General features: G+C 34.0%; 2 protein-coding genes across 6 annotated transcripts; one reads left to right on the top strand and one right to left on the bottom strand.

The window, feature by feature from the left end:
• The first annotated feature begins 2210 nt into the window (after positions 1 to 2210).
• LOC123688876 lies at positions 2211 to 10153 on the top strand. 5 transcript variants are annotated; one of them, XM_045627602.1, is made up of 7 exons: positions 2211 to 2389; positions 2462 to 2525; positions 5249 to 5331; positions 5727 to 5872; positions 5973 to 6179; positions 7820 to 8056; positions 9378 to 10153. In XM_045627602.1, the coding sequence occupies exons 3-7, from the start codon at positions 5314 to 5316 to the stop codon at positions 9826 to 9828; spliced, it is 1059 nt and encodes a 352-aa protein (XP_045483558.1). In that variant the 5' UTR covers positions 2211 to 2389; positions 2462 to 2525; positions 5249 to 5313; the 3' UTR covers positions 9829 to 10153. The 5 variants fall into 5 exon arrangements, with proteins under 5 accessions (XP_045483558.1, XP_045483557.1, XP_045483555.1 ...); XM_045627599.1 differs by having other exon boundaries at positions 2214 to 2389; positions 5743 to 5872; XM_045627601.1 differs by lacking the exon at positions 2462 to 2525.
• A 1201-nt stretch (positions 10154 to 11354) lies between these two features.
• On the bottom strand, positions 11355 to 13042 carry LOC123670589 (cyclin-dependent kinase 20-like). Its single transcript, XM_045604093.1, has 5 exons — positions 12773 to 13042; positions 12520 to 12708; positions 12151 to 12387; positions 11762 to 11989; positions 11355 to 11682 (listed from the first exon to the last, which is right to left on the bottom strand). Exons 1-5 carry the CDS (start codon positions 13025 to 13027, stop codon positions 11533 to 11535), a joined length of 1059 nt encoding a protein of 352 aa, XP_045460049.1. The 5' UTR covers positions 13028 to 13042; the 3' UTR covers positions 11355 to 11532.
• Between the last annotated feature and the right edge of the window lie 1230 nt (positions 13043 to 14272).

Below are 14272 nucleotides of genomic sequence, written 5' to 3'. Positions count from 1 at the left end.
GGCAGACCGTATAACTGCAACCAATGAAAATTTGAAATGCGCTCTTCATTGGTGTAATAATAAACGAAAAGAATTAAAAAAAAATGTTCTCAACATAATATCACGGATATTATACAATACTCCATATTCAACCTTGGAATTTGAGATACCTTTTTAGTGAGATGACTGGACTTTGGACTACATATGGAACCTAATCAGAATATCATTTGGTTTAATTACCTTTTTAAGATTTTCACTAATTTTATACTTATGTGATATGTATACAAATAAAATATTCAGCTATTTATCAAACACTGTTCGATCAACTTTTTTTGCATTAAACAAATACGTTTTTTTGAGCGGTCGTTCCCCAAACAGTTTGGTGTACCCCTTCGTCAGGGTGTCTAATTTTAGAATTTTGGCCAGGAATGATCTCGAATAAAGTTCGACACAATGATGAAGAATCCTTCCTCAAATTCAATTCTGTCAGGCAGTAAACACGATAACTCACGAACGGATAGACCTATACAGGGAGATTCACCGGTATGACCTCTATTATAGACGTTTATGGAAAACTTATCATAATTTTGAGCTGGAAATTTGCATATTGGTTGGATTTGAGACAATGATCTTCCTCTCTAAAATATTTTCAGACCTCTACAACTTCCGGTTATACCGGAAACAGACTACTAATTGCTTATTTCAAAGGATATACCCAGTATATTATTTCATCATTTGATAACTTTTTCGACGACAATATTCAGTTATGGAAACATCGAATTTTAGTTTTTATCTGTGTTTCCGGAAGTCATAGACTACATCACAGTTATTATTATAAATTACGGTTTTTCCCCATTCAAAGTTTTTCCTCGATAACTCTTAAAGTATTGATTTCAGGTATAGGGTTTGCTTAAGTAACCCCCACTATTTTGAATCGATTGAAATAATAAAAAATATAGGTTTTTTTTTTGAACACCCTAAGTTTTGATGAATTTGAGTTATCCAAGTTCATGACCTTCTTATAAACACCCTGTACATTTTTGGTCCAAACCTCAAACAGTCTTATTATAATACTACGTATTTGCAGAATCAAAAAAGAAAAAAAAATTTCAAAAAAAGCTTTTTCTGCCGAAATAAAAAAAAAATTGAGTCCTCCTCACCACCATTTTTTTATAATTAAGAATCCCATTAACGTCTAATAGGCCATCCCGGTGAATCACCCTGTATACCTTTTATATAAAAACTTGAAAAACAGCAATATCACTGACTATTCAGGTAATATAAAAAATAAATTTAGGATGGCTAGCGAAGAAACAGAATGACGATTCTGGTAGAGTTCAATCTATATGTTTAACAATTTAAGAAACTGCAACATAACTATAAACATTGGCGTAACTAGAGTTGACTCATGGGGGGGAGGTGTGTTACTCCCACTTTGAAAACGCAAAATGTTCCAATAGTTTATAAATTCTTCTTTTTTTATTTTTTCATTTCTTCTAATCAATGAGGGGGGTTTATGTCCCCAATAACCCTTCTCTCGTTACGCCTATGACTATAAATATACAAAAATAGCTGATATAATAAGCGTTCTATGTGTCTTATAACATAATCAATAAATAATCTTGGTGTTAGTTGGTTTTACTCGTGAATTTAAGTACTATCCACAGTGTACCTATATAAAATTTGATTAGGAATAAATTTTGACGAACTAGACCGGAAAAGTAACTTTTCAGGACCGGAAACAGTCCTAGAAATTTGGTTGTAAAGCGATGGATCAGATAGATAGATATATGTTCATTTAACATTCAAATAAACATAAACAATAAGCCACAGAGATAATTAGATAAAATAATATTTTGTACGTGACTAAAAATAAATTACAGGATTAGCGTTTTTTGCAGTCAGAATTTGCTCTGAAAAAGAAGGCATCCTTGAACGATCTAAGAAAAAAATATTATTTGAAATTTTTGACTGTATATCTATAAAAGTACCTACAAGTTATCTCCAAAACCACTACACGGATTTCACCGGTTTTCTATATTAGATGCAGATAACCTTGGAGCACCATTTAGGCCTTTTTTTCATTTTAATTGGATTTAAGAGAAAAGAAGTTATTTCAGGATGGTCTGATGAATATGCAGGTGAAGTCGCGGACCCAAACACGTTGTTAGTTAAACAAATAGACCTATGAACCCATGCTGGAATACAACCCACCAACTTGACCATCTCTTCAGCTCCCATAACTGAAGTCAGCAGACTCACACGCATCAACAGTGGCTATATGAGAGGTTGAAACCGGAGCTTAAAACATAGTAACCACTTTCTATTTCAGTTTGAACGATTTCACATCAACACCGGTCCTATTGCTTGTGAATTGTTTCGATGAGTTTTCAGGACTAAGAAATTCTAAGTGAGTGTTTTTTTTTTAATTTTCGGGTTTGTTTCGAATGAGTTCAATGTTTATTTGTCTTTGTGGGACTAGATAGGATTCAGGTACACTATACCGTTAGAAAATCATATGATCTCCTCGACACAAATAAGAGCAGGTGAGAAGTTTCAATTGATGTTAGACCTTCATGGGTTCTGGTTATAAAATGAATGTGGGAACTGGGAAGTCTTTCATCGTGACCGCCGTTGTTTTAGCACATAATAATAGTACTAGTATAGCACTGACTCTAGAAAACGGCATATTATATGTTCTTTAAATTCACATTGCAGCTAAATCACTACACAACATTTAGACCTTAGAAAAACAATGACAAAAGGAAGTTCTGCGTGTTTTTGTAATTTTTCTTGGATTTTTGCAAGTAGATATCTCCTCAAATATACAAGGTGTTCCTAAATTATAGGTGCAAATGAAAATGACAGATTTCTCGGATCATTTTAAGAGAAAAAAGTCTCATAAACATGGGACCGCAAACGCTTTGTTTTCGAGAAACAGGGTGTTGAAGATTTTCAATTTTTTTTCTCATAGCACCTTCCCTTCACATAATATTCAACTTAAATGTGGGAAAGATAATCCAATTTAAAGTTTCCATTCTGTGACATGCTAATTTAGAATACAAATCTACAGGGTGATGATTTTTCTGGAACAGTGTGTCCGCTTCTTTCCAATAAAATTTTTTTTTGGTGGACAACTGATGGTAGTTAAGAAAAATCTAAAAAGAAACTTTGGTCCAGTACTATACTTTTTGCTTTCTTGTAATTTTCTCGTATCGGCTACCGATTTGGAGGAAAAAATTCAAACAATTCTCTAGTAATCCACAGGAAAATCCTAATTATGATAAAGATCCCGTTAATAAGCTGTGATAAATTAATTAATTATAAGTTTTGGTACTTATTTAGTATTAACCCAATCTTCAGCGAATATTAATGAAGATTCGATAAACTGGTATAATCAGTGGCGTACCCAGGCATTAGCCTGGATACGTGGATGATTTGAACTAAAAATAATATCTTGAAAACAGTTCGAGATTATTGAATGATTTTTTTTATTGAATATCCGAAAAGTTCAAAAGCAAATTTGCGAATCACTCTAGAGGTTGTCCTAACGACACTGATGTTATTTTTAAAAATGACCTTTAAAACATATCAATATTTCCGTTTATTCAAATGGCATGTCCTCAATTTTTTTGCCTGTCGAATACCCTAGTGAGTAGTCTTCATCTTTGTTGAGACATGTTGTGCCTAAAATGAAAAGTTTTTTAAATAATTCTCATTTCATGTTTTGTACGGAGGCTGATGGCAGTACACTTTCCACACATGAAGTTTTAATTGAATAAAATTACTCATCTCTACTTAATACCTATTAATAATATCAATTAAGGATAAGCCCAATCAAAGGAATAATCCAAATATTTGGAGAGGAAACGTGTGAAACCCAGAGTGAACTAATATAGCTAACATGGTTGACCCACAAAGTTTCAAATGTCCTTTGAATTCACAGACGCTTGAGATTGATTTCAATCTGTTGAATTCAAACCCAAAAAACTGAATCAGATTTCTTTCTGAGAAGTTTTCCAAAGAAGTTTGCTTACTCATAATAATATTTGGAGTAGTTTAGAGATCATGCAACACATATAAAAAGTGAAACACGGAATATAATGAGAATATAATAGACAAATTGCACGTCATCAACCTCAAACTAATGAACAGAATATACTAAACCTACTGACCTATCTGTGTGAGTGAAAATGTTAACGCAGTAAGGATTGGAAAGCAAAGTGCCGACAAAGAGAATCTTTTGACACGAAGAGTTAATCAGATATTATTTATTTACTTTATGGTTCTAAAAAATTTGAGCAATTGCTACCACTAGATTAGATAATCGATTTTTCGGATTTTTTACTTCAGAATCTCATTAATTTTTACGCGTTTGTTTATATCATCAATTTGGCATTTATAATCCATAGAAGCATAATGATTTTGCCGACGACAGTCGGATTAGATCGAACCCTTTGATGAATTTGTTGATTCAATTTTTACATGATTAAATTAGTGAGCTTTGTGACTTATCATGGATATTCCTCCTGAGTGAGGGGATATATCACCTTCATCCCCCATTGGATACGCCACTGGGTATAATCGTCGCAAACAAATGGGAGTACAAGAAACAAAGCGTTTAAGTCGAAAATTTCAAACATCTTTGAAACTTGCCCTCTAAAACTCGAGAACGAATCAAGATGTCTATGCTCTATTTTCTATTATTTCGAAAAATGAGATAAAATTGAAGAGAAAAAAACTTAAATTTTTTCTCTAAGTCTTATAGTTCTCGAGATACTTTCGGTGAGCATCGAATTTGGGACAACCTGTATTTAGTGAGTAGCAAAATTCAAATTTTAAATAGTTGGCTTTATGTTATCAGTTTTTGGAGATATGATTTTTTATCTGATTAATAGATTTATGAACTTTGAAGTGCATAGATCAGTTTCTCGAACTAGGAAGATCAATAGATACCGCTTTTGATACAAAATTTCTTGCAAAATCTTAAACATTGAATACTTTTCAGACTCCATGATATTAATAACTGAGAAATGCATCTTCGTTCGACCCAAAAGGTGTTTGATCCTCAACAATAAAATCAGATTGATAACGTCGAATATATACACAAATTTGAGCCTTGGGTATTAGTGCATAAGTAACAAAAAAAATTATGTAAATATATTATTAGTAGTCCACGATGTTTCCAAATTTGTTCGAGAAATTATCGAAAAAGAAATCAGTCGAAATGAAAATACTAAATTGATCAACAACCAATTTTTGATTTCAGACAAGAGTTGATGAAAAAATAAGATATGACGGTCAAATATACAGAGGATTTGCGAAACGGAAAAAATGATGAGAAAACACCAAGTAAGTACCACTTGAGTTATCATGTTAAACAACAAAAAAATTGATAATTCATCTCGTACAATCATAACAAAAAATTCGATAATTCATCTCGTACAATCATAACAAAAAATTCGCTAATTCATCTCGTCTAATCATTATTCATAAGATTAATTATGCCTATAATTTGTTTACAGTATCTTTACATTTTTTATCATATTATTCAATCCGAATGACTATGTAGGATATTGTTTAAATCTTTCGTAAAAATCACTGAGTTTACTTCCGAGTTAGATAATTTGCGTTTTTTAGATCATCTTAAATTTATTTTAGCAATGTTACTCTGCAAAATACTGAAACAATTTTATAACTTTGAAACTATCAAAGCTATTTAAAGAACCAAATGTTATTCTTAATAGGCTGGAAATTTTTTAGATGCTTTTTCGGCTGCGAAGTTCGTTGATGACCTCTTGAAAGATGGATCCAAGGTACCCTGCGACAATACAATTGAAGAATTTGAAGTGAATGACATACCGAAATTTTATGATGCAAAAAAATACAAAGCGTAAGTAGTAAAAGCTTCAAAATAAAAATCATAATAAATGCTTCAAGAACTGAATAGATACAGGAAATAAATAGATATTAGAAATTAAATTTTTTTATAGGGGGCAAAACTTTTATCATAAACATGTTTTCGCCTTGTTTTTCTCCAAGTTCTTAGGACTGATTGTGACTCTATCATCAGCTTCAATTCTCGCTGTTTTGATAATGACGAAGATGTCAAGTTCTCCAATGACAGCATACAGGAGATACGTTGCTACAATATTCCATGTGAATTTATGGTATGAGCATGAACTCACTCCAGATTCTAAGTAAGTTAACCTTTTTTTCTTGAATATCTTCATTGAAGTTGTAACTTTTTTCAAATGTTTTTCTTATACAGAGTGTTTTACTAGCTCTATGACAAACTTTGACAGATCATAGCTGTACTCATCCTGAACTTTTTGTTGAGCTCTAAATCATCGATGAAATCAAAAAGAGGTTGTGCTAATCTGTATTTAAGAGTTCATTTATAACATCTACTGACTTCAAATCATTATTGAAAATCTCACCATTAACATTGACACTAAAATCGTCCTGGCTAACGGCTTATGAATTTTACAATGGCCATAAATATTCATTATGTAGTGACTCTGTCTGCCCGAGAGGTGGCGCTATGGGTTTCGTGCCACACTCTAGTGCAGCCCTGGCGGGACTGCCGCATTACAGCAGAGTCACCTCTCCATGCGATGGATTGGGAAGGTGTATTAGGCAGAGATCACTGGGTTGCCAAATTATGATTGCTGTTGATACCGTCCTTAGCGAAACAAGCTTCTTAAGATCACATGACAAGTTGGTGCATGTTGTTCAAGTGGCCATCGACCAAATTCTCGTTGTCATATCAACTGGTATTTTCGTTAGTTTGATTCAAACATGGCATTGAATCATTTCAAATGTTTGTAACTTTCAAACGAAAATGTATCGGACCTATATTCGTTGGAAAAATTCAGAATGAGCATATCAAGTATCAAATATCTGTCAAAGTGTGTCATAGAGCTTGTAGAATACCCTGTATATCCTTATAAATGCTTATTTATTGTTGAGATGTTGAATAATTAATCAGATAAGTTGATGAGCTAGTTATGTATTTACTCATATACAAAGTCCATATCTTGATAATTTGGATGCTGCATGTTTTGCATTTCCAAAAAATATCAATAAGAATTTAATTCGATTCAGGACCTAGACTCAATTTATCAAGTTTACCTTGAAACCACTTCAAATTTGACACAAAGTATCGACTCTCATGAAATATTAGTTGAAAAAAAGTGATTAATAAGGATGATATTGTGAATATATCGACAATATTACCTGAGAAACCTTGAATCATGCAGATATAGGAACAACAATGATTTTCATTACAGGAAAAAATCACGATTGCAAAAAAATTTGTAGTCATAGTGAAATTTGAAATTTAAAAAGAATTTTTCACTGAGGCTTGGTTCAAACCTCACATAGTGTTGATAATACTAACTGACAAAGCAACTGCAACACCCAGAAGGAGCTGTTAAAATTTTGATTTTTTTTTTGGTAAAACATAGATAGTATAGCAAGGAGTATATTATTGATTGCAGACAAGAATCGTTTTTTCATGTAAACAATTTTTGTTTCTTAATTTTTGTCTTCTTTTGTCGTTTCTTGCAAGTTTTTTAAATTTTACAACAAACCAGCTTTCCGAGGAGATCCAAAGTCCAAAGTCGATGTTTAGTTGTTGTTAAAATGCCTAAGTATTTACTTCTTGCTATACTATCTATATTTTACCCAAAACAAATCAAAATTTAAACAGCTCCTTCTGGGTGTTGCAGTTTTTTTGTCAGTTCGTACCTATATTTTGTAATTTTAATTTCAAACGAATTCAGATTCTCTATTATGTCATTCCTATAGTGGTTCAATTCTAATTATTCTTTTCCAGAGCGATGAAATCATTGAGAAGAATCAAATCTTTCCACAATTCGGCTAGTATGAGATCTCGAAAAATCGAAAGACCTCCGATAACACAAACCGACATGGTTTTGACTCAATTCGGTTTTATGGGGTTTGGAATCGCCAGAACTGAGATGATTGGGGTGTATGGGGCCACCAAGGAAGAACTGGAGGGCTATATTCATTTTTGGAGGGTGATTGGCTCTATAATGGGCATTCAGGATAGGTAAGAAACGATATGAAAGGAGAAAATCCCCTAAAACATGAAACGGCCACGTTTACCCTGACCATCGGAGAGTAAACATCGACGTCTCGCTTTGTTATAAAAGGTGTTTTTTTTTAGAGCTATAAAACTTTAAATTGCAATAATAATATTCCATTGACATGAATTCTATTTATCCGAGAGATAATCTTGAGGCATTACATTTTAAATATGATTTCTGGCATATGACCGCCACGGCTGGCTCGGATGTAGTCCAATCTGGACTTCCAATTTTCGATGACTTTTTCCAACATTTGTGGCTGTATATAGGCAATAACACGGCGAATGTTGTCTTCCAAATGGTCAAGGGTTTGTTGCTTATCCGCATATACCAATGACTTTACATAGCCCCACAGAAACTAGTCTAGCGGTGTTAAATCACAAGATCTTGGAGGCCAATTCACAGGTCCAAAACGTGAAATTAGGTGGTCACCAAACGTGTCTTTCAATAAATCGATTGTGGCACGAGATGTGTGACATGTTGCGCCGTCTTGTTGGAACCACAGCTCCTGGACATCATGGTTGTTCAATTCAGGAATGAAAAAGTTAGTAATCATGGCTCTATACCGATCACCATTGACTGTAACGTTCTGGCCATCATCGTTTTTGAAGAAGTACAGACCAATGATTCCACCAGCCCATAAGCGCACCAAACAGTCAGTTTTTCTAGATGTAACGGTGTTTCGACATACACTTGAGGATTAGCTTCACTCCAAATGCGGCAGTTTTGTTTGTTGACTTAGCCATTCAACCAGAAGTGCGCTTTATCGCTAAATAAAATAAAATGGACGTAGTGCGCGATACGTATTCCGCACAGAATCATTATTTTCGAAATAAAATTGCACTATTTGCAAGCGTTGTTCAGGCGTGAGTCTATTCATGATGAATTGCCAAACCAAACTGAGAATAAAACACTTGACAGCTGTTAAATCGGTCGCCATCTTGAACAGTAATGCCAACTTAAAGTTATATACCTCGAAAAAAAAACACCCGTTAGAGCTTTTCTATATTTATCGATACATCCAAATGAAAATTTTAGAAGGAAGGTGAGAAATTTTTTGAAACTCACAAGAATTCAAATATCTCGTAAAATGTTGATTTTTGGTTATCACTAAATATGGCTCCAACGACAGCAAATGAGTCATACTAACACGTCCTCCAAGGTTCAAGTCTAATTTAGAAACAACCTGTATTTTATTCTAACACCTGAGTTTATTTAATTATTTTCATTGTGCGATGAATTCCGAATTTGAGACTGTTAATTTTCAATATTTTTCTTTTTAAGGTTCAACATGTGCAGAGACTCCTTGGAAGAAACAAGGGAAATATGTGAGGAGCTGATAAACAGGGTGTACCGTCCTTACGTCGCCAAGAAAGACAAGGACTTCGTGGAGATGACCTCCTACCTCACCGACGGTCTCTGGTACACCAACCCAATGCTCAACTATCGTGTATTTGTCTCCTTCATGTACGATATGTTGCAGCCAAAAGAGTGCCTGAACAACAACCATGAGAGTTATTTTGATCTAGGTTTCTTCGAGAGATGGTACTACAAAATCTTGTACGGTCTCATGTATTCCCTGAAGTATGACATTTGTAGGTTATATCATAATTTCCATCATCATCTAAGAATGTGGATTATCCATTGGTATCCTTTTTTGGCAGTCTTCAAGTTCGGTTATAAAAACGCTATGGTTTCTATAGATATCAATAATGTGAAAACTCATGCGAATTGATTACGATTGAAAAGAAAGGGAAAGAGTCATATTTTGATCTTAATGATAGCTATGACGTCCAAAAAAAATCTATAGTATTATATAGAGAAAGAACCCGGAAAACATACAAATTATCGTTGCATTGTGTATATTCTGTTATGAATGACGGTTCTCTCCTGATGTTTTTGTACTCTCTCCGTCCGAGGGGTGGATAAACGTACATAGAGGGAGCATATGTCATTTTCAGTAAGCAAATTTTGTCCCCAACATGAACTATCAAAATTGACATGAAGCGCGCGGAAATGAAAACATCAGTGATACGATATTTCACTCAATTCGCGAGTTTCTCCACGAAGAACGCACTTCTTGTGTCCCATAGTGAGTCAAAGTTTCATATTAACTCAAAATATATTGAAATAAATACCTAAATATATCAGAAATTCAGAAAACAAACTGCAAGCGCGCCAAACGACGTGAAACAACCGATGACACTAGGAGAGCAAAAGTTGCCAAACCTTGGATTTCAGCAGGTAGATACAGAAAATAATGAATATTCTGGTTATTAAAAATTCGATAATTAGGAAAAATATCGGATTCCAAATATTCAAATTTGCATATTCAATCGGAAATCACTTAAATAAATAAATTTCATTCAATATAACATACAATCATAAGGATATAGTAAAATTGTGGATTTGAAAATATATCACAATCCGACAACGCAATCTAACCATGTTGGGGACATGTAAAAATTGCGTATACTTCCTCTATCTATGTTTATTACACTATGTTCCCTTCTGATAGATTTCGTTTTTGTAAGATCTATTGATGGTAACCAGGAGGTGTACACTATTGGTGTTTCTTCTTTTCTGTGGATGTTATTCGGGTGTTTTATATTTCAATTAATTCCTCAGAGGAATTCTTTCCTCTGAGATGAATTCCATATTCATTCGAGGGTCTTAGCTCTTGATATCTGACTGACAAGATTTTTTTCTGTGTGAAATTATGTTAGACGAGTGCGAACTTCTTTTCTCTTCTCCACCCTCTCCGGTGAAAAGAGTATAACTACCGGAATACCCTTCATTCATATCAGAGAAATACAGCGTCGAGTTACAATCTACGTCCAAGAAACTTCTGAAGATGCTTACCGTAGTGGTAAGCGAAAAGTCAATTGAAAAACCGACTAAACCACGGCTAAAAAGCCCGAATTTTCCAAATTTCGAACAATCTGCCCTTGAAAGCATTCAGTATTACGTAATATATAGGGTGTTTGTAGGTTTAATTGTAGTTCTACAAGGTGTTTGTAGGTTAAATTGTAGTTCTACAATTTATGTTCTTCATGCTGTTCTTAGGACAATAACAAATGATCTGATCTCCATTCATTATCGGCTTGTTATCATACAGGGTGTTTGGGAATAAGATGCTGATCCTTAGGCTATTTCAAGAAGAATATTTTCTGTCCTAAATCTCTCAACTTTTTAGCAACAGAGTGCTAAAGTTTCAATAAAATCAGGTCTCTCAAAGTTTATCAGGTATTAAAAATCGAATACAACCAACAAATTTTAATATAAAAGAATTCACATAGTAAATAATGAAAAAAATAATTTATTTTCGATTGTAGTATGACGAAACATTCAATAAAGATGTTTTTGTATAGATGGCTTCTTTTTCCTTTCGAATTTTCCAAGTTTGTGAAGACAGTTACTCCAAAACCTTCCTCCTCTACTACCCCAAGTTGGAGTGCGGAAAATTTTCAAATACGTGTTCAAAACTCGACAATTTTTCGTTCATCTTCATCTTGATCTTACCTATGGGTGGCATCTCTTTCATTGGAGCAGGCCTTGGAGATACAAAGAAGAAATCATGACTCAATGCCTGAAAACCATACACATTAAGGATGTGGAATTTCTTGAACGATAACAAAATTTATTTAATCGTTCAGATCGCAACTCACGTCTTCGGCTTGTGGCCTCTCGGCCTCATTATACTGTAACATAGAAGCTACCAAATCCAGCGTCGACTCGTCAGCACCATGTACAACGGTGTTCCAAGGTTTCGGGTTAGTATGAGAGAACGAAATCTTCTTATAATCCGGTAGGCTGGTGACGCCAGGCCAAATTTCTTCGTCTGGAGTACCCAAGGTGCCCAAAACAATAGCCAGCTGCTCAATGTCCGTCTCTCCCTAAAGATAACACGAAACGTAAGCCAAGTCGAGAAGAACAAGTAGACTGAAATTCTATGCGTACTACAGAAAATATTCTATGTTTAACCTCTCATTTCTGTCGAGTTGACAAAGTTGTGATCATAGAAAGATATTCAAAACGCCTTAGAGAGTGTACTCACACAAAAGAGCGGTTTTTTGTTCAACATCTCGCCAAGAATGCAACCAACAGACCAAATATCAATCTTAAGGGTGTAAGTTCTGGATCCGTAAAGCAATTCTGGAGCGCGGTACCATCTAGTGGCTACCTGGTGAGAGTAAGTTCTCAAATCGCTCTTCTTATATATCCTAGCGAGGCCAAAATCTGCAATCTTCAAGATGCCTGAATGGCTTATCAGCAGATTGGAAGGTTTCAGATCCTAAAAGTATTATTTTGACATTTTTGACTATTATTTTCCATGGTAGCCACTGCCGTGGTTAAAAAAGAAGAAGAACTGTTATATCATAGAGAGAAAGAAAGAGCTGGTTAGATATTGAGAAATTTAGCTCACCCTGTGCATTATGTGGTTTTTATGCATGAAATTGACTCCACAGAGGAACATCTTCATGTACGTCTTAATTTGCGATATGTTGATCGGACATTCAACAAAACCAATCACATCAGTCAAGCTGCATGGTAGGTATTCCATCACAAGCACCACAGAACTTTCAACACCGCGAATATCGTAAAGTTCAACTATCTAAAAACAACTAATGATTTCGTTTCCATGATATACTTGATACGTTAATCTTGAATCTACTCACATTAGAAGATTTCAGAACTTTAAGAGCGCAAATTTCCCTCATTGTGTTCTTGGGCATAGGATGGTTAGGGTTGAAACCAATTTTCTTCAGGGCTACGATTTTATGGGTCTTTTTATCCATCGCTTTGAAGACAAATCCATGTGCTCCTTCCCCCGCCCTGCCGAGCGGTCTGAAATCCTCCATGATTTGGCATCTCACGTCTTTTAACCAGGTCGAATACACAGCATTTTGAAGTTCGTAATATTTATATTCCATGGTTTCCTAGGCAACCAATTGGTTATATTTGATCTACTGCCCTTATTTGTGGGGTTTTCACATAGACCTAATGTCCTATCATATTAGGTATATAATTATTGATGAAACCTTAGCTTAGAATATTAATTAATCTATCTACATTCTAAGGATGAAACCGAACAATGGACAATTTGAATTTCATTTGATTATATGGGGACATCTAAGATGAGTAGCTCAAACTAAGCTTTGGTAATGCCGTCCATATTACAGGATTCAACACTTGGTTGGCTATTCCAAAGTTAAGTTCAGTAAATTGTGTATAGATGGCTAGCAAGCAAATTCTATACTATAGTGACTTAATTAACAAGCGTAGTCTCATTTTTGATTGGCTGAGCCTAAATATGGCAGCTTTTTGTTCACAATCTCCATTTACCTGATTTTTGGCATTTTTTCAAAATGCATTTTATTTATTTTAATAGCATGAGGCGACATCTGTCGGTCATAAAAGAAAACTCTCGATTTACAATCAGTTTGAAAGCGAACATTCCTATTCAAAGAAACTGATATAAACTGTTCAAGTTGATAGTCATGAATATTTATTTATCAACTATCATATTAATTTCAAAGGAGTGCTTCCATTAGTTAAAGGTTTTTCAATAGATAAATATAACCACTATGCTTCAGGGAATAGAGGCTCACTTGTGATAGGAAAAAAACCAAGCTTTTCGTTTAGCGAAAGCTTGGTTTAGAAAAAAGAGTACCACTTTTTTTTCCTATCACAAGTGAGCCTCTATTCCCTGAAGCATAGTGTTTATAGTTAAAAAGGCTCTTATCTCAGACTACGATAAATATAACTATAGCATGTTTCATATTCAATAGAATCTCAGTTTACAAAGTTCTCAACTATATGGAATAAATACACTTCATCTCTCTTTAGTTATTTGGTTAACTCTCATCATAGTATACTATGCTCTCATGTTATCATTGAATATATTCTCTTATCTCTTTTGATAATGCAAAGAAACATAATGATATATGAATTACTCATTCATTAAATGTTGAATAGGAAAAAATGTTAAACTTTACTAATTTTTTGATGAATTTTCGGCAACGACTGATGAGGTCATTAGCAATAATTATCTTTAAAAATTAGAATTAAACGTAATTTGATTCAATTCTGTAGATTTAAATATAATTTGATATTTTTATGAAACAATCAATTTCAAATTCAGCTTTTTCAAAGAATATGCAAAATATACTTCATAC

Source organism: Harmonia axyridis, chromosome 1, assembly GCF_914767665.1.
Source record: "Harmonia axyridis chromosome 1, icHarAxyr1.1, whole genome shotgun sequence".
Lineage (NCBI taxonomy): Eukaryota > Metazoa > Arthropoda > Insecta > Coleoptera > Coccinellidae > Harmonia > Harmonia axyridis.
This window is presented reverse-complemented; position numbering and strand designations above follow the sequence as displayed.

Coding starts and splice junctions, on each gene's coding strand:
- LOC123688876 (XM_045627599.1), top strand. CDS start 5,274: ATGACGGTCAAATATACAGAGGATTTGCGAAACGGAAAAAATGATGAG. Junction 6,180..7,819: donor GAACTCACTCCAGATTCTAA/GTAAGTTAACCT, acceptor ATTCTTTTCCAG/AGCGATGAAATCATTGAGAA. Junction 8,057..9,377: donor ATAATGGGCATTCAGGATAG/GTAAGAAACGAT, acceptor TTTCTTTTTAAG/GTTCAACATGTGCAGAGACT.
- LOC123670589 (XM_045604093.1), bottom strand. CDS start 13,027: ATGGAATATAAATATTACGAACTTCAAAATGCTGTGTATTCGACCTGG. Junction 12,388..12,519: donor AAAACCACATAATGCACAGG/GTGAGCTAAATT, acceptor TAATACTTTTAG/GATCTGAAACCTTCCAATCT. Junction 11,683..11,761: donor AGAGGCCACAAGCCGAAGAC/GTGAGTTGCGAT, acceptor TATGGTTTTCAG/GCATTGAGTCATGATTTCTT.